We start from the raw sequence: 17309 nt of genomic DNA on the forward strand, positions 1-17309 counted from the left end.
TCTTTGAGCTGTCCATGATTGGTAGGACAGGAAAAGAAAACTGCCCCAGGAGTGGCACAGAGGAAGGCAGTGTGGTTTAGTGCTCTTCAAACAGATGAATCAGTGAATACCTCTGAGAAATCCTTTTCCATTCCTCTTGTTTGTATTTACCAAATAAGGAAAAATAGCAATCAGAGGACTCCAAGGAGCCTGTGAGAGCCACTATCACTTTTTTTTTTTTTTTTTTTTTTTTTTTTGCGGTACGCGGGCCTCTCACTGTTGTGGCCTCTCCCGTTGCGGAGCACAGGCTCCGGACGCGCAGGCCCAGCGGCCATGGCTCACGGGCCCAGCTGCCCCGTGGCATGTGGGATCTTCCCGGACCGGGGCACGAACCCGCGTCCCCTGCATCGGCAGGCAGACTTTCAACCACTGCGCCACCAGGGAAACCCCCACTATTACATATTTACTTGTGATTCCTCCAGTATTTTGGAAGTGAAATGTTCCATAAATACAAGTTGTTACTCCTTGGTTTTCATTTGCTTTTTTTCACACATCCCTCCAGTTTTATCTGTGTCATAGCTTTACTTTAAATGCAACAAAGCTCTATCGGTTTTTGTGGTTATACAATAGCATTTTTGAACTATTTTGAAAATGCTTTCTTTTTTGAGCCTTCGTTCTCTTCTGTCACAGTTTCTGAAAGCAGAAGGAGCAATTCCCATTTCTGTGTATGACTATGTTAGCCTTTAATTCTAATCAGATAAAACTCAGACACGCATAGAACATGAGAGAATAGTCTTTGTTCCTCCGAAGACTCCTGTCCACCTTTGTTTTGTTATCAGTATATCCGATTCTATAAAGTATTTTCTCATAATTTTATCTCTCCTGAAATTGCTTTTTGGGAAGTATCAAGTGAAAGATGCAACAAATATACAAACAAATTGAATTAAATATGAAGGACGGATGATTTTGTCTCTGTTCTTCTGATGTGCTGGGGAGTTAACCAGGCACAGTTCATTAACACTAATGGAAGAATTTGTCATTTACCATGAGCATCTCCAGACATTGTAGGGCAATTTCTCCCCCTAATTCGCTATGTAACTTGGTTACTTCTAAATGTACTAAGATTCAAAAAGGAGGTATTTTATCAATCATGCATCTTAAAGATTACTTCTCATTAATTTAAATATGAATTCCTTTGAGAAGAGACATCCTCTCCAAAAACCAATTTTTTCTATAAATGTATCTATGACATCCTAGGCACTATAGTCTTCCTTAAGTTTCCAGCTAATAAGAGCATATACCTGCCATATTTTAAATATAACTTACATTCTTTTTGTGTTTTAAGTACTGCTCAAGATTCAGGAAAAAAAACTGTTCTTCTTAATTTGACTCAAATCTATATGGAGTAGAGATTTCAAACTATGCACATCCTCTGCAACGCGGAGATAGAGTTACTCAATATCAACGTAGAACAAAGCTCAGACAGAGAACATGGGCAGGGAAAGGCTTTCGTGCAACCGAGGAGTGTGCACACGGCCCGTGAATGTTCCTTGTAGGCTCTAGACGGTGACACACTCCACCGAGATACTTCTGAAGACGTGGGCAAGCACTCGTGTATGTGTGTAGAAACTGACTCGTAAATGTGCTGATGTGCATATCAGAGAGAACATTTATTTGCTCTGTCTCCAGAAGGTTAAAGTTTGAAACCATAGGGGTCTCGGGCATAAATGGGACTAGAGTTTTCCCTCTGGAAACAGAGACACTCCCAGCCTGCAAAGGACTTAGTGAATACTGAGCTGTCATACTTCACCACCTTCAAGTCATCTCTTTGCACTTAAAGTAAAAATTCACCTTAGGACACATCTCGGCTCTGCAGCCCAATGCCTAAGAGGGTCGCCCCTCCATCACACTGAGTTTGCACACTGGTTCTGGATATAGATTCTGTTGGCAGTGGCGCCCGTGGGATACCAAGAAGGCACGGTGGCCCTCTGCTTTTCTTCTCTTTGCTTCAGTGGAATAAGAAAATATTAGAAAGAGACCACAGGAAAGTATGAAAAAGTAATGAAAACCTCTGCCATTTCTAAAGAAAATGAGAAGGTCAGGAGAACCGAATCTGTTGGCGACCGTCTGTATGTTGAGACTCGGACTGGCCCAGGCATCTTCTGGACGCACGGCAGCCTCTGGGAGCTGTGAAGTCAGTGAAAGTATGGGCCACACTTGTTTGTATCTGCACATGTGCATCTGTCAGCTAGGGAATCTACGATGTTCAGCAGATTCTCAAAAGGATTTCAACTCCAAACAGGCTCTGGAATACTATTTATTAATCCCTCAGAAAAGACCTGCAGGGGAGAGAGCACATCTCAGAGAGTGAGGCTGGCAGGAGGCGGGTCATCCCAGACAGCGAAATGGGAGCTCCGTGACAGTGCTGGTGACAGTGACCGCATCCCTCTACCGTGCATGGACACACTTGCATCAGTCGTGCCCACAGACATGGTATAAACAATAAAACCAGGAGGAAATAGAGAAAACTGTTGATGGTTTGCAATGGGAAAACATCTACTAACATTCTGTACTAGAAAGTTTATCATTTGTAAATTATATACGATAATTTTTCTAAGAACATAAACTTCAGTATATAGTTTACAATCTAAAATAAGGACAAGTCAAACCTTGTTCAGGTCCTAAGGTAGTAAAATTCCTAGTAATTTTCATGGTCTAAATAGATAAGTAAAGCTTGCATGTGGATAGAAAGCATGGAGTAGAAATTGAAGTCTGACACACTGTCAAAAGTAAAACTTAATGAGTCTAGAGATTTAAACAATTTTTAAAAATCCAACAAAGCGAACATTTAGAACCTGAAGTTTCAAAGAAACTTCCAAAGAACAACCACCTCCAGGGTAAAGTCATGGGTTAATTTCATCCTTTCGTCTTTCCTGTCAAGTGCTGCTTTAAAAAGTGGCCCACGACTGGTCGAAAAAGAAAATGAGTCTTTATCGGGGAGAAGCCAATGTATGATACCACTGAGAAGGGTTCATGTTTTAGACTCAAAAGAAACCCTGAGTTACCTGCACTAGTTTCCTTCCTGCGGAACATCTCTGCCTTCAGCTCTCCCCAAAAACGTGCATCTGCACAGACTCACAGTCCCTTGGAAGCTTCAGTAACCGAGCACAGGAGGAGGCTGGGAGTGGAGGTGCCTCCCCAGAAAGCTCCGGGGAGGGAAGGGAAACGACCAGCAGAGCCCTGCTCCGCGTCCGAGTCTGGGAACAGCCCACCTGCCCTGAGACTGACTCTGCTTCACTCGGTTCTCAGGACGGGCTGCCAGTCAGTGCCTCTAGCTCTGAGATCCGGTTCTACAGAATCACACTGAGAGCGGTTTATGGGCCTGAATAATCTATGCTATTGCAAACTGGACCTAGTTTCAGCTTTCTTAGATTGCAAAACTAATGCATATATAGAGCTTAAAATGCCAGCTTATCTAGGCAGATTTGCCAACAGACCGGTACAACTGGAACATTTCTATTGAAACTATGTATGTTTGTAGAGCAAGTTTTTAAAAGATGGTAATTAACAAAATTAAAGACAATAGCACATTTTTTGGGCCTTTTCAAATACTGTCTACCCTCAGGGCCACGCCGGAGCCCCACCTCCTGCCTGGACCCCTCCCCTCCTCCCCCCACCCCAGCCTCACCAGCCGTGTCTCTCTTGTGTGAAGGGTGCTCTTCAGCAGGAAGTCACACATGCTCACACCACCGTAAGGCTGTTAGGAAATCTGTCCCCAGCCTGCTGCAGCTGGAGGCTACGGACCACTTGGACTGCTCCTGCGGTGTCTGGCTCCACAGGGACAACACGGGAGGGCCAAGGCCTCCTGCTCAAAGCAGAAGACCCCCGAAGTCCCAGTGTGTGTTGGCCCTCTCACTCTGAGAGGCTGTCTGTCCCTGCTCACCTGCAGAAGGAGTCCAGAAGGATCCCTCAGTCCTGCGGTTTAAAATGTTAGCAACAGAGGACATTATCTTAGCCCCACCTGTACCATCACACTCAAGACATTTATGTTTCAGTGTTTGACTCCCAGATTAAATAAGGCTCCGAGCCCCACTGGCTATTTTTCTACAGTATGAGTCAGAACCAGCTCTTCCTACTTGCTGTCCACATCCCGTCCGCCTCACCCCCCATCCCTGAGGCTGGCCCTCTCTTGGCCAGAGCTGCCAGGATAACCTTCCCGACCTTTGACCTTTCTTTCCCAGTTCAAGAACCTCCCGCATCTCCAGGCAGTTGAAACTCTTGGGGCCCCCATATGGTGAGGAAGTGTCTCCACAGCTCTGCTTCCCAGCCCAGTTGGTCTCCTCCCGGGATCATGCATCTCTGTCTCCACGCTTGGGACTGATGGAGGCCAGTCCTATTTCAAGAACCTGCCCCTGTGCCCTCCTCGGTCCTAAATTAATAAACAACAGCAGCAAGAGCAAAAACAACTTTATGAAAACGTTCCCTCCCCAGATTTTATCCGTTTAATGAAATAACGCATATAATGTGATACGCTCTTATCATGCCTGGATACATATTAAATGTTTAAGAAGCCTGTGTTCCTATTGTTATGGTTATATCAGTATTAAACACGTACTGTGCATAATAACAATAAACCACAATATAACATCCACTGCTTTTGCGTTTTAGATTTTTAATTCGTTTGTTTTTGACCCTCAGGTCAAAGTCCCTTGGGGTAGGCGCTTTACAGTACGCTGGGTTCCGTAACGGCTAGTACAGAGCTGTGCACACAGTGGCGTCCGGTCAGTGTTCACGAATGGAAGGAAGTGGCCGCAGCTCTGCCTTGTACTCCCGGCCTCCACGCACACAGGGGGCTGCTTGGACTCTTGTGTAGCCGGGTTAGGTGGAATGTTTTATCTGGCTGTGTAGATGGAATGTTTGTGTGTATGTGGGTATGAATATTTAAATTCTCATTTAAAAACATGCTAGGATGGAATTCAGAATCTTTTTCTGGCAGAAAATCAAGCCTGTCTCTTCTCTATTTTCTTCTCCTTTCTCATGATTTTATAAATTACAGCTTGTCCCACTAAAAAATTATCCAGATGGCCAGTTCTTCACGTTACATTTTATTCCATGCAGAGAACGTGTCTTTGTTTCTAAAGAATTCCTTTCTTACCACATGTTCTATTCTTGCAGCAACTCAGTAAATTTTGGAATGAAATTGAAAAAAAAAAAAAAAACTAAACAGCTTAAATTCTCTCAAAGTGTTCTAATTTCCCTACTTTTTTTTTTTGTATAATCAACAGTGCCAAAGATGTTATATAAATTTATTAACATCATCAACATCTGTTTGGCAAAGCACCTACTATGTACAAGGTGATGTCAGGTATTCCATCATTTTTATTTGTGTTTAATGTATTCAAAGAAAAGTCTAGGGACTTCCCTGGTGGCGCAGTGGTTAAGAATCCACCTGCCAATGCAGGAGACACAGGTTCGAGCCCTGGTCCAGGAAGATCCCACATGCCGTGGAGGAGCTAAGCTCGTGCACCACAACTACTGAGCCTGCACTCTAGAGCCCACAAGCCACAACTACTGAGCCTGCACACTTAGAGCCCGTGCTCCGCAACAAGAGAAGCCACTGCAATGAGAAGCCCGCGCACCTCAACGAAGACTAACCCCCAGTCACCGCAACTAGAGAAAGCCTGCGTGCAGCAACAAAGACCCAACAGAGCACTAAATAAAGAAAGAAAAGTCTAATCCCAGAGGCGGTTTGGCATAGTATTTCAAAGCCTAGATCTGGCATGAGGCTGCCTGGGTTTCAACCCCATCTCTACAACTTCCTAGCTCTGTGGCCTTGCATGACTTACTTCACCTCTCTGTGCCTCAGTTTCTTCATCTATAAAATGCAGATAATAGTATATTGTGAGACTTGAAAGAGTTAACATATAAAGAGAGCTTAAGTCAGGGTATAGCACAGAGTAAAAACTGTAGAACTATAGTCTGTTTTAGATATTATTATCAATATTAGACTAATCAAGTTGTGTTTTGATGGCATTCTCTCTTTAAATTTTTAAATAATTTTACTGCCTAAATTTAGTAGAAATAAAAAATTTATCTAGTTTAGATTAGTCTGGTCATCTTATGTAAAATATTCTACATGCTGATTCTCACTAACTAATAGTTGAAACAAATTACTCAAACAGTATTTCAGAATAGCTTATGGCAGAAAAAGTAGTATTGAATCATATTTTCTTGAAAGAAATGTGTTCGTCTTTATCCACAGTTACATGGATGCCCCCAATCTTTAATATGTCAATGTTGTTTATTTAAATTAAAAAACACAATTTTTTAGCACCTCCCTTCAAGATTTAGTGAGATTCCTAATGTTTGTTCTTATTTCTAATTAGGATGATATTGCTTTACACACATTAAATTACATTAGACGTTTGCCTTTGGTGTGTTAACTAATTTAGGGGGAAGAGAATTGACAATATCTTCAATATGGAGCCTGCCTATATGTATTTGAACCTACAGAAGAGGTTTTATTTGCAGACTGTGGAATGATAAAAGGTCATCTCTTTAAATAGCGATCCAGAATGTATGCTCTGTAATTCTCCAAAAGACTCCTTAATGCATCGCTTACAGGGGAGGGAGGGGCAGCAGGACTCTGGCAAATCCTCTTGTATCTGTTAGAGTTTGGAGGACTTAGGTCGAAGGGTGCTTTGTTCTCTGACGTGGGCTAGTTTGGTTTTCCTTTTCCATCACACAGACTACACTCGTAAACTTAGCTCATAGGTTTGTCAAGTTGATGGAGTTGTGACTTGAGAACATCTCAAGACAACATGTGAATGCCCTGTTGACACTGAGTCAATATTAGCATTTAACATGAGGGTTAGATGCATGTGGGTATATGTAAATATACACATATGTAAACATACCTTCACGCATACCCAAATAACTTTTACAATTTCACTTAAATTGAATTTAAAGCCATCCAAAAAATAGGATTATTTCATGATGATCCATAGCCAAAATATATACCTTTAACTTATGGATAATTTTTAAAAATTATGCTTGGAGCATTTTTGAGTTGAACTTTTCTCCAGGTGCTCCTCAGACAGCTGTCCTGAGAAAGACTTTCACTTCTAAGAGAAATTTTGTTTTAAAACAATGCGTATTTATAAAAAGAGAAAAAACACTTTCAAGACCTTTGCAGGAATTAAATGTATTTCAAACCAGAATATTCCAATTTAAAATGCATTTGACAGTTCAAGCTATAAAAAAATAATATTGACATGTTCATATCACTTCACCAAAATATTAAAATTAAAAGGGTAAAAACAACTGATAGTAACAGAAACACTCATCGTAATAATGGAAACATACACTTATCACTTGAAATTGTTTTGATTGGATTAATAATGTAGCATATTCATCACTTTACTATTTAATTTACTGCTTAATGTTAACTATGTTGATAATATTGTTAGAAATTTTAAACTGTAGATTCTATCAGATATTCTCCATGTATAGATTATACAAATTACTTAGTACAGTAAGCTGGTTACAGCATAAAATTTTAAAGGCCATTAGTGTACAATTTAGTATACGATCATATTCCTTGAGAATAGTTTATACCTTGGAAGTTTCTAGTAACAATACACTAAAGTACTTTAGAGGAAAGAGACAGACACACACACTTTAACATTCACTCTTGATGCATTTTTCCTTCCCTGTGTAGTTTACTGAAAATATTAACTACAACAGAACAGTTCAGATGACATTTTTGCACACAATCAAAGGGTATCTCCTAATGCATACCAAGTAAATGTCATATGTTGGGTCTGACTTTTTGGTATTAGAACTAACATTAATGAAATGACTAAGCTCATATCTCTAATGAAACAAAAATAAGTGTAGATTGCATTTAATTTTTAATCTATTTCTGTATACACCAACAGGGTTCATAACCTTGGGATGTACTGTTGTCTTTATCAGTTTAAAATCTGTGAATATTCCAAATACCATATCAGGATCCCAGTAGGCTAGGTTGTGATGGGGGCCGAGTCCTCTCCAGGAGGGGGCTGGTTCTCCACCTCTGCAGTTGGGCCTTTGTTGTTTCATCTGGATGATGGGTAGAGATGCCAGGAAGCAAAAAGGGGCAGGTGTTTTTTTCTGTAAGGACAGAGGCAGCTCCTAGGAGGAAAGATTCAATCTGGGATAGCTAAATAGGGAGACGGGAAAGAGAGAAGCCCACGTGGGCTGACCTGGGGGACATTGATTAAGGTAGGAGGATGAGAAATTGAGAGCAAGTCCTGTGATGATTGAGATATTCAGTCTTTTTTTTTAAGTTGTATGCTTGAACAGTTTTATGACTTATTTCTTTAGAAACTGATATGCTGCTTAGGCACAAGATAGCCCAGGTTTATTCAGTTCACACTGATGTGAACAATAAATATAGCTACAGAAACTTGTTATGGATACACAATATAAAAAGATGCAGATGTGACATCAGTAACATGAAAAGTGAGAGGAGAAGTAAAAGTATAGTTTTTACATGCAATGGAAGTTAAGTTGTTATCTGCTTAAAATAGGCTGCTATAACTTTAAGATGTTTTATGTAAGCCTCATGGTAATCACAAAGAAAAAACCTGTAGTAGATACAAAAAGATAAAGTAATCCAAGCGTACCACAGGGGGGAAGAAAGAAATCGTCAAATTGCAAAGGAAGACAACTAGAGAGGAAGAAAGGAACAAAGAAAATATAAAACCTTCAGAAAACAATTAACAAGGCATTAACAAGTCCTTCCCTATCAATAATTACTTTAAATGTAAATGGATTAAATTATCCAATCAAAATACATAGAGTGACTGAATAGATTATTAATAAAACAGGTTCCAAATATATGCTGCCTACAAGAGACTCACGTCAGCTTTAAGGGCACACGTAGGCTGAAAGTGGAGGGATGGAAGAAGATATTCCATGAAAATGGTTATCAAAAGAGAGCAGAGGTGTTGTACTTATATCAGATAAAATAGACTTTCAGTCCAAAACTGTTGTGAGAGACAAGGGTCATCATGTAATGATAAAGTCAATTTATCAAGAAGATATAACAATTGTAAATGTATATGGAGTCACCATTAGAGAACCTGAATTTATAAAGCAGATATTAACAGAAGGAGAGTGAGAAATAAATGGAAATTTTAGAATGAAAACTATAATAACCACAAATAAAAGGAATCATTAGTATTATATTTTGTATCAGAATGACTTTTTTAAAATTAAAAACTCATGAGCATTTAATTTGTGCCAGTCACTATACAAGGACCTTGCCTAGATTGTCTCATTTAGTTTTCACAAAAATCCCTGTACTGTCACCATTTTATAGATGAGGAAATGAAAAACAAGCCTCTGGTACTAGTAGCTTTAATACAGTTTTCTAGTTCTTATATCTGTGCTTTTCAGTGCTTAACTTGAGTAGTAATTCTCTTCTAACTTCTTAACTGGCCATGTTAGCAAGTTTATAATACGTAGGATGATTTTACAGGCTGAATTACCCCAGAGAAAAGTATTTTTATTTTTTTTTTTTATTTTAAATTTTTATTGGAGCATAGTTGATTTACAGTGTTGTGTTAGTTTCGGGTGTACAGCAAAATGAATCTGTTATACATATACATATATCCACTCTTTTTTAGATTCTTTTCCCATATAAGTCATTACAGAGTATTGAGTAGAGTTCCCTGTGCTATATAGTAGGTCCTTATTAGTTATCTATTTTATATATAGTAGTGTGTATATGTCAATCAGAAAAGTATTTTTGGAGTCAAATTTGTTTCATCCAACTCTTTGAAGTCTGAGTTATATAGATGTAGACTTCTTTTAACTCTGCTTATGAAACTTTTGTTCTTAATATTCATACATTTTTCTTACTGTGTGCATTAAATTTTGTAGTATTTTTAATGACAATTAAGTGACAATATCAGCTATTTTATGGACAAAAGTTAGAAAGTTTACTGTAATATATCTTGGGTAAACTCACTTTTTTCTTTTTTTGGGGGGTGGCGGGGGGTTAGGTAAACACATTTTAAAGCCTCAGGAATTTGAAGAGAATTGACTCAGACCTTAGAATCTTACATATACCAGTTGGGTTTTGCTCATCTCTGTATTTGAGAACAATGTGATAGAAATTGCATTATATCCTCAGTAGATACTATAACGTATTCTTGGAACCTTCCTGTTCTATATCCCTGGCCTCTCTCTCTCTCTCTCTCTCTGTCTCTGTATGTATATATATCTCATTTATACTTGCTCACAATCCTCATAGAAGTAAAATCGGTAACAGTTTAAGTCCTATGTTAGCTTCTAAAAGTTTCCATAGAAAGTATTACAGATATTCTATAATTCCAGTAACCTGCATTTCAGTGTTTATCGTGCCTTTCAATACCATTGGCCAAGAAATCAATATTTTCTTAAAAATAAAAGATATTCATTTAACATACTATGTAAGTTTAAGCTACCCACATATTAAAGTTAGATGGCAGTGAGGACAAATGGTCTTCTGTTCACCAGGGAACATCGTGGGTGGGAGGTGGGTGCTGCTCTTAACGCGGCAGGTAGGATGTAGGACCTGCCAGCGGGCTGGGGATCTTGGTGTCATCAGGGCCCAAGGCCAGGCTGCAAGGCAGGCAGTATTTATCTTGCTTCCTCCCGTTTCCTGGCTGACCCCCTTCTCTGAGAGTCGCAGCCCCTTACCCTCTGGCAGGGGCAGCATCCAGGACTTTCCTGCCGCCTTTGCTGTGGGAGGCCAACCCCTCAGACAGTCTCTTCCGGGAGCGCTTCCCAATACGAGGCCCCCACTCACTCCAACAAGTAAATTCTTACGTTTTGAACCTAAGCGAAGAGACTTTAGCATGTAACCTCTCAGCTTAGATAGGTTGTCTTACCTAGGTCTTAGAAAGAAAAGAATATAACTGGATAATAAAATAATTGAGACTAAAATACAAAAGGCAGTGGGCTTCCTGGAGGGGTGGCTTAGTTGCATTAGAGAACTCTTTACAGTTTAACTACATCCCTAATTCCTGGGCTACATGAGGGCATATTCCTAGATCAGGGCTCCTCCTGGGAGCTACTTGCCTTTTGGGGATGACTTCACTTTTCTGGATCAGCAAAAATGTTGTCAGTGACCTGACACTCTTCCTGAAATATTGCTGACCTCTGTGTTTTTATTTATGTTTTGAAGTACAGCACCCAAGGGGCTCTTTCATCTTTGCCATTTTGCTTAAATTTGTAACGCCTCCCTACCCTTATAACGTCATGTCACAGAGAGAAAATGCTAAGCAGTACTTGGGAAGGGAGGGAATTCAGAGTCTGGAGGAGGCCGCTCTGGCTGGAAGGACTCTGGTGCCTGAGGCCCCTCCGGCCACCCTGAGGGTGTAGCTGCACAGGGGTTGGGAAGCTACCAATCAGGCGTGTGGTGACAGCTTAGTTATAACCTCGTGGTCCAGACTGTCCATCTCCCGGGATTTGACAGATCATGGCCCATTATTTTCAGCAAAACAAGGTAGTCAGAGACAAGCAGGAACCACACTTGCTGCTTGGGTATGAGAAGATGAAAACATTGTAGATACAAGATGATCATGTGGTTGGATGTGCAGAACCTGGAGTCCAAAGGGTTTGGAAATCAGCAGGTGCTATCTAGACTCTTGGAATTGGAGCTGCACGGGAAGAATCCAAAATGAAGGTGGGATCCCAGCCAGTGGGTAAAGCACAGTAGGAGAGAATAATTCAGGGGGAGAAGCACATAGGCGACTGGCCAGCTGGTATCGGGGAAGCGGGGGGCCTGGCTGCCTAGGTTGGGATTAGGAGGCAGAGGGCCTCCTAATGGGAGATGGCCCGGCAAGTGCCAAGTAGGAACGTAGGGCCTCTGTCCCTCGGATCAGGACCGGTCCTGAGAATACGAGGAAACTGCACCGACCTGTGGAATCAGGTGCCCCTGCTGTGGAAAGAAGGAGAACTGAGAGGCTGAGGACCCTCCCGGGCGTGACACCACCTGCCGTGATTCAGTGCCAGCCACTCCAGCGCCCCCTCCCCGCCCCCTGCCCCATTACAACCAGCAGCAGAGCCCCCAAGGACGCTGCTGCGTCCTTATTTTTCTCTTTCTCCTCAGATGTTAAAAATTCTACTTAAATATTCTGAAAAGCAAAACTAGTATTTTTAATGGCAGCCATTTTTATGTTCCCTTCTGTTTATCAGGAGGGCTACTAGGATCTCAGTTTTCAGTCTCTCCAGAAATCTCTCTTAAAGTTTGTCTGCAGCTGCCTAGCAGTTTTTTGCTTATTTAGCGTTCGCCCTCTATTCATCTGTCTTGCTGATGAACTTGGGCCTGACATATTTTATAAATTATTTGGTTGAACTGTATAAAATTCCCAATATCCTACTGTGTCTGACTTTTAAAAACTGTATAGTTCCTGCTCTCTCTTCCTTCTTTCCCTGCCGACAGCAAACACATGTTGAATTAAGGAGGGATGGGGAGCTGGTCTGCTGCATCAGAAGAGCCCCGCCTCCCCCAGGACGCCCTCTCAGGCCTTCCCTCCTGGCCTGCGGTTTTCATGCCTCCTTATCATGGTCCATTATGAGCTTAAATTTGAATATGCCACTTACCTGTCTGTCAAGAAGCTATCATTTTACCTTGACCAACAGAGCCTTAAGTCACAGAAATTTCAGCTTATGTCAGCAATTTTATAAAAAGACTGTGTCTTCGGAACCTTTTCCCCCAGTATTTGGCTAAATCAAAAGTAAGCGTTAAGTAGCTGTATCACACCTAGGACAACCACTTCAATCAGATTTTTCCTATGTGTACAGATTTATGCAGTCACGTATGTTCTTCCAAACACGCACATACACACACACGCACACGCACGCGTGTGCGCGCATGAGTAAGGGTCTACATGTGCAGGAGGGCAGGCTGACATTTGGGATGTCATCTCTTTAACATAAATATTTCTCTGCATTGAACACAAGTAAGCACAGTGTTGCAATCCAGAAGCTTGTTCACAGCAGAGCCCAGGTGGAAAATGGTGCAGACAATGCAACCGAAAGCCCCCTCATCCTGTTCCTTTCGTACCTTCCCTTTGTCTCCCATCATTATCTTCTTTCAGGTTCTCCACCAGCATCTTCTGCAAAATACGTTTTTGTCATTTAATATGGGGTGGGCCAAAAAGTTCGTTTTGGATGTTACGGAAAAACTGGAACGGACTTTTTAGCCAACCCAGTATATGCTTTTGAACTTCATGCTTTTTTCTGATCTGTATAATCCTGAGATACTTTCTCATGTGCGTCGCCTCCCACAATCGAGAAATATTCCATTCTACGGATGCTCCGAGGCGTTGCATTTAGTCTTGCATGCCTGAGTACCTGAGAGACAAAGAAGAGCTAGAATGGGATTAGGAAATAAATGAATGTTTAAATGAGTAAAAGATTGATTAATGAATGAAGATTGAGGGAAACAAAATTTCAGCTTAAGCAAGTACTGAGCAAGAGGATGAATGGTAGCTTCTACAATCGTGGGTAGATAAGCCTGAGGAAGAGACAGCAGGAGTGTCATGCAGTACTAGTCATGTGGGGTAATTACATGGAATTTAGAAAATTCATGACCGTAATGATCATTAAAAAAATCTCAAATTGGGAGTATATATTAGATGGATAGCAAAGCTTCTGAGTGGTAGTGTCTTCATGAAAACTCAGCTGTGCTTAAAATAAACATTTCCCCATCTCCCTTAGGTTAGCCTAATGCCTTTCAATTTTCATCTGCAGAAAGTTCTTTCTAAAAATCTCCCTTAAATCTCATATGCTGCAGCCTAAACCAGTTGGTCCTGCTGGAAACTGCTTTATCACCTCTGCACTTCTCACCCAGGAGCCAGCATGGGCTGACTTATTTTCCCCTAGACATTAACCGTGGCAAACCCTGTACTGCTTTCCCTGTGAATGCTTGCCTTGGCTACACTTTGCACAAAAATTACATTCCTTTTCTTTGATGGTGCTAAAAATGTTTTCCCACTTCTGCCCACGTGATTGATGCTAATAATTAAGTGATTTATTTTGGGGTTTCCCAAGAAGGTGCCCGGTAACTTTGGGAAATTGCTTATCCTGTGTGAGCCTGTTTTCTAACCTAGAAAAAAATATGTCAATGCCATCTTTGGGTATTTAGTACTAAATATTAGAGATAATATATGTAAAACACCTTGTATTGCAATGGGTCCATGTAAACACTCAATAGGGGTAGCTTTTGTTCTTATTATAAATTGTATTTATTCGTATATATCCCAACTTCTTCACTAGATTTATATTCTCCAAAGTGCTTAGCATGTAGCACATGCTCAGTTAGTGGGTTGTTGAATCAATAACGGAATAAACTAAGAAGTAGTGCCAATTAATATTAACTACAGAACATGCATCCACAGGGGCGCCCCTGTCTGGCAAAGTACAGGTCCACCCTGGCATATTGGGCAAGGCTGGTGTGTTATCAGAACCACCCCATCCCAAAGTCCAGAAGGCCCGTTCTAGATCCAGGTTGGTACTAAAGTCCTCTGAGGTTAGACTGTGTATAAGTGCTCCCTGGAAAACTCAAATCTACTGTAAAACAGAGGAAAACTGCATTGCTCCCTGATTTTATCATGACTTTAAAATACCAAAAGCAAACTTTCACATATCAGAAAGGATTTATTGTGCACCATATACCAGCAAATTTATAGTAAGCAGGAAGTGAGTTCCTAAAAAAAGAGCCAACTGCCAAGGTACTGATGCATCTGAGTCTGTGCTCCCCAAATGTAAAGGATGACAGCACTGTCGTAATGAGAGCAGCTACTGTGTGTGTGTGTGTGTGTGTGTGTGTGTGTGTGTGTGTGTGTGTGTGTGTGTGTGTGTGTGTGTGTGTGTGTGTGTGTGTGTGTGTGTGTGTCTGTGATTCCTCGTGGTCACAACAGCCCGTAGGAGCTGGATCTGATTTTCCCATTTCACTGGAGGGGAACTGGAGCTCGGTGGACCAGCTCCCTCAGGGTTGTGGGCGGGGAACCGTCTTGCCTGGTTGGCCCCTGACAGCATCTGCCTCGTTCCCGGCAGCACAGAGATTGGGGGCCTCTGGGGACAGGAACGTGGGCACAGAAATCTACCAGAGACAACCGATCACCTGTGGCAGGAGCCAGAGCCTCTGCCCTGAGCCTGCTGTCAGCCTCCTAACACATCCTGGAGTCAGGATTCAGCCTTGACTGTGGTCTCTCCTCTTTCACCCACAACCGGCCCTTCACGTTCAAACACAAAACTTCCTAGCTGGTTTCAGGAGGATGAAGCAGTCATCCAGATACAGTATTTCTGGGTACATGAATGATAAGAAGTAAAAGCATGATATTCTCTGATTACTGGTAAAGATGTTTAGTTACCCCATAGTATTTTGTGATACAGGTAGTCAAATTAGAGCTTGAATATTGGAGGATACAAACTGAGTTAGGTGTTTACATGACATTTTCGCTGCTCCATTGGATGTACACCTTTAGGTTATTCTTAGATTTTTAAGGTTTTTTTTTTTTTTTTTTTTTTTGGCCTCACGGCATATGGGATCTTAGTTCCCCGACCAGGGATCGAACCCAAGCCCTCTGCGTTGGAAGCGCAGAGTCTTAACCACTGGACCACCAGGGAAGTCCTTTAGATTTTTAAGTTTTTTAGATTGTGAAAACCGTATTGCTGATGACTGTACCTGTAATATCTGCTGACCGGTGTCTATGGTCTGGCACCTGAGATCTTCGCAAAGGACGATATGAAAAGAAACTTAACCTGAGTGTGTTCAGTGAAAGGAGAATGTCTCTATTCAGCTTTTCAATAGTGGATGTATGTCTGTTGCAATGACAGTACAGCCCTGATGTATCACCCTAAACTGACGCCTGTGCTCTCATTTTTATACAAACCAGTGCCTTTGGCTGCCCGTATTCGGACATGAACTTGAAAAAGGAGGCAACGCTTCAAGATCGTCTGCGAGAACAAACACAGGCAAACGTGGACTCAGACTCTGCACATTCAAAATCGAAAAACCTCTGTAGTTTGAACTTCAATGGAAAACATGAAAAGGTGAAGAGCCAGTCCAGGTAAGGAACTTCTGAAAATGTGAACCAGAGAGTAAAGTGTGTAGAACAGAAAAGAACAAACTTGTGGGTAATAATAGTTTCTTGTGTTTCTTCAAAATCTTTCTTTATTCTGTATATTATTGTGTTCACTGGCTCATAGAATTCATCTAAGCCTTGACATTTATTTGAAAAATATTTTTTCTTACTTCATCCTCAAAAATTTGAGTTTACCTCTAAGTGTAGATATTACATGTAGGCAACAGAAAGCAAATCTCACGTGTAAATTCTGTAAGACTCCCTGTATCTCTGGAGTCATCTCACAGGTGGCATCTCTCTGGGCACGTGGCCCAGTGTTCGCATCCTCTTGGTCCCATCAGGATCCCCTTGCTCACCTGGTACTTGTCATCTTTAATCCAAAAGTCCCTCAGGTACGATTTCCTTACTCTGAATAGTTCCTGTTTCGATTTATCAATGGCACATCATCCTTTTGTTCCTAAATGTAAACTTATGACTTTAAGGATCAGTTCTCAATTTTTATTTACTTATAATCATTTTCTAAGAAGCTACAGATGCAACCTTATTTGCTCTTTTTTAACCTAAATGAGTAAATAAATAACATTTTAAGATAAAAGTTTCATCCTCCATGCTGGGAATTATAAACACAGGAGAATCTAATTACAAGTAAACAACTGGAGACCCGACGGAGATGGAGCCATGAAAGGCTCGGCAGAGGTGAGAAGTGGGTGTTTTTCAGGCCCCGCTGCAGGCAGAAGGCGCTGGCATTCAAGGTTGAGCTTTCGAGGAGCTGCTATGGGAGGGGCTGCTGGTTCTCCGGACCACCATCACCCACCCCCGGCCCCCCACAGCCCTCGCCCAGCCCTGCCCTTCCCGTCCAGCACGTGGGAGAGGAATGTGCGCGCCTCTCTGTGAGGGCAGACTTTCCAGGACCCCCTTTCTGCCCTTTCACCCTTCAGTCCCAGCGTGGATGCTCCTTTACTGCCAAGGTCTGTTCACTGGGAGAGTTTGGCTCCTAGGACACACTTTTCACATGGAGTTTACATCCTGGACTGTGCCTTTTTTTCTTTTTATAGAGCATCTAGGTGACGTTGCATTTTCGTTAAGCAGCTGATTTTGAGCGTGGTCGCTGTGCACGGGGCCACCTGTCACCCTCCGCAGCGCGCGCCCCATCCTCTTCCTCCGGGTACCGCACAGCCCCTCTGCCGCATGTTATCTTGCGTT

The 17309-nt window shown here is 41.7% G+C and overlaps 1 protein-coding gene across 1 annotated transcript in view; it reads left to right on the plus strand.

Annotated features, from left to right (window-relative positions):
• L3MBTL4 (L3MBTL histone methyl-lysine binding protein 4) overlaps positions 1–17309 on the plus strand; it is a 302262-nt gene that overhangs the window by 185068 nt on the left and 99885 nt on the right. Inside the window, exon 13 of the mRNA XM_060027767.1 lies at positions 15918–16091. Within this exon, the coding sequence (XP_059883750.1) occupies positions 15918–16091 (174 nt within the window). The remainder of the gene's footprint in view (positions 1–15917; positions 16092–17309) is intronic.

Source organism: Delphinus delphis, chromosome 13 (assembly GCF_949987515.2).
Source record: "Delphinus delphis chromosome 13, mDelDel1.2, whole genome shotgun sequence".
In the NCBI taxonomy this organism is placed as follows: domain Eukaryota; kingdom Metazoa; phylum Chordata; class Mammalia; order Artiodactyla; family Delphinidae; genus Delphinus; species Delphinus delphis.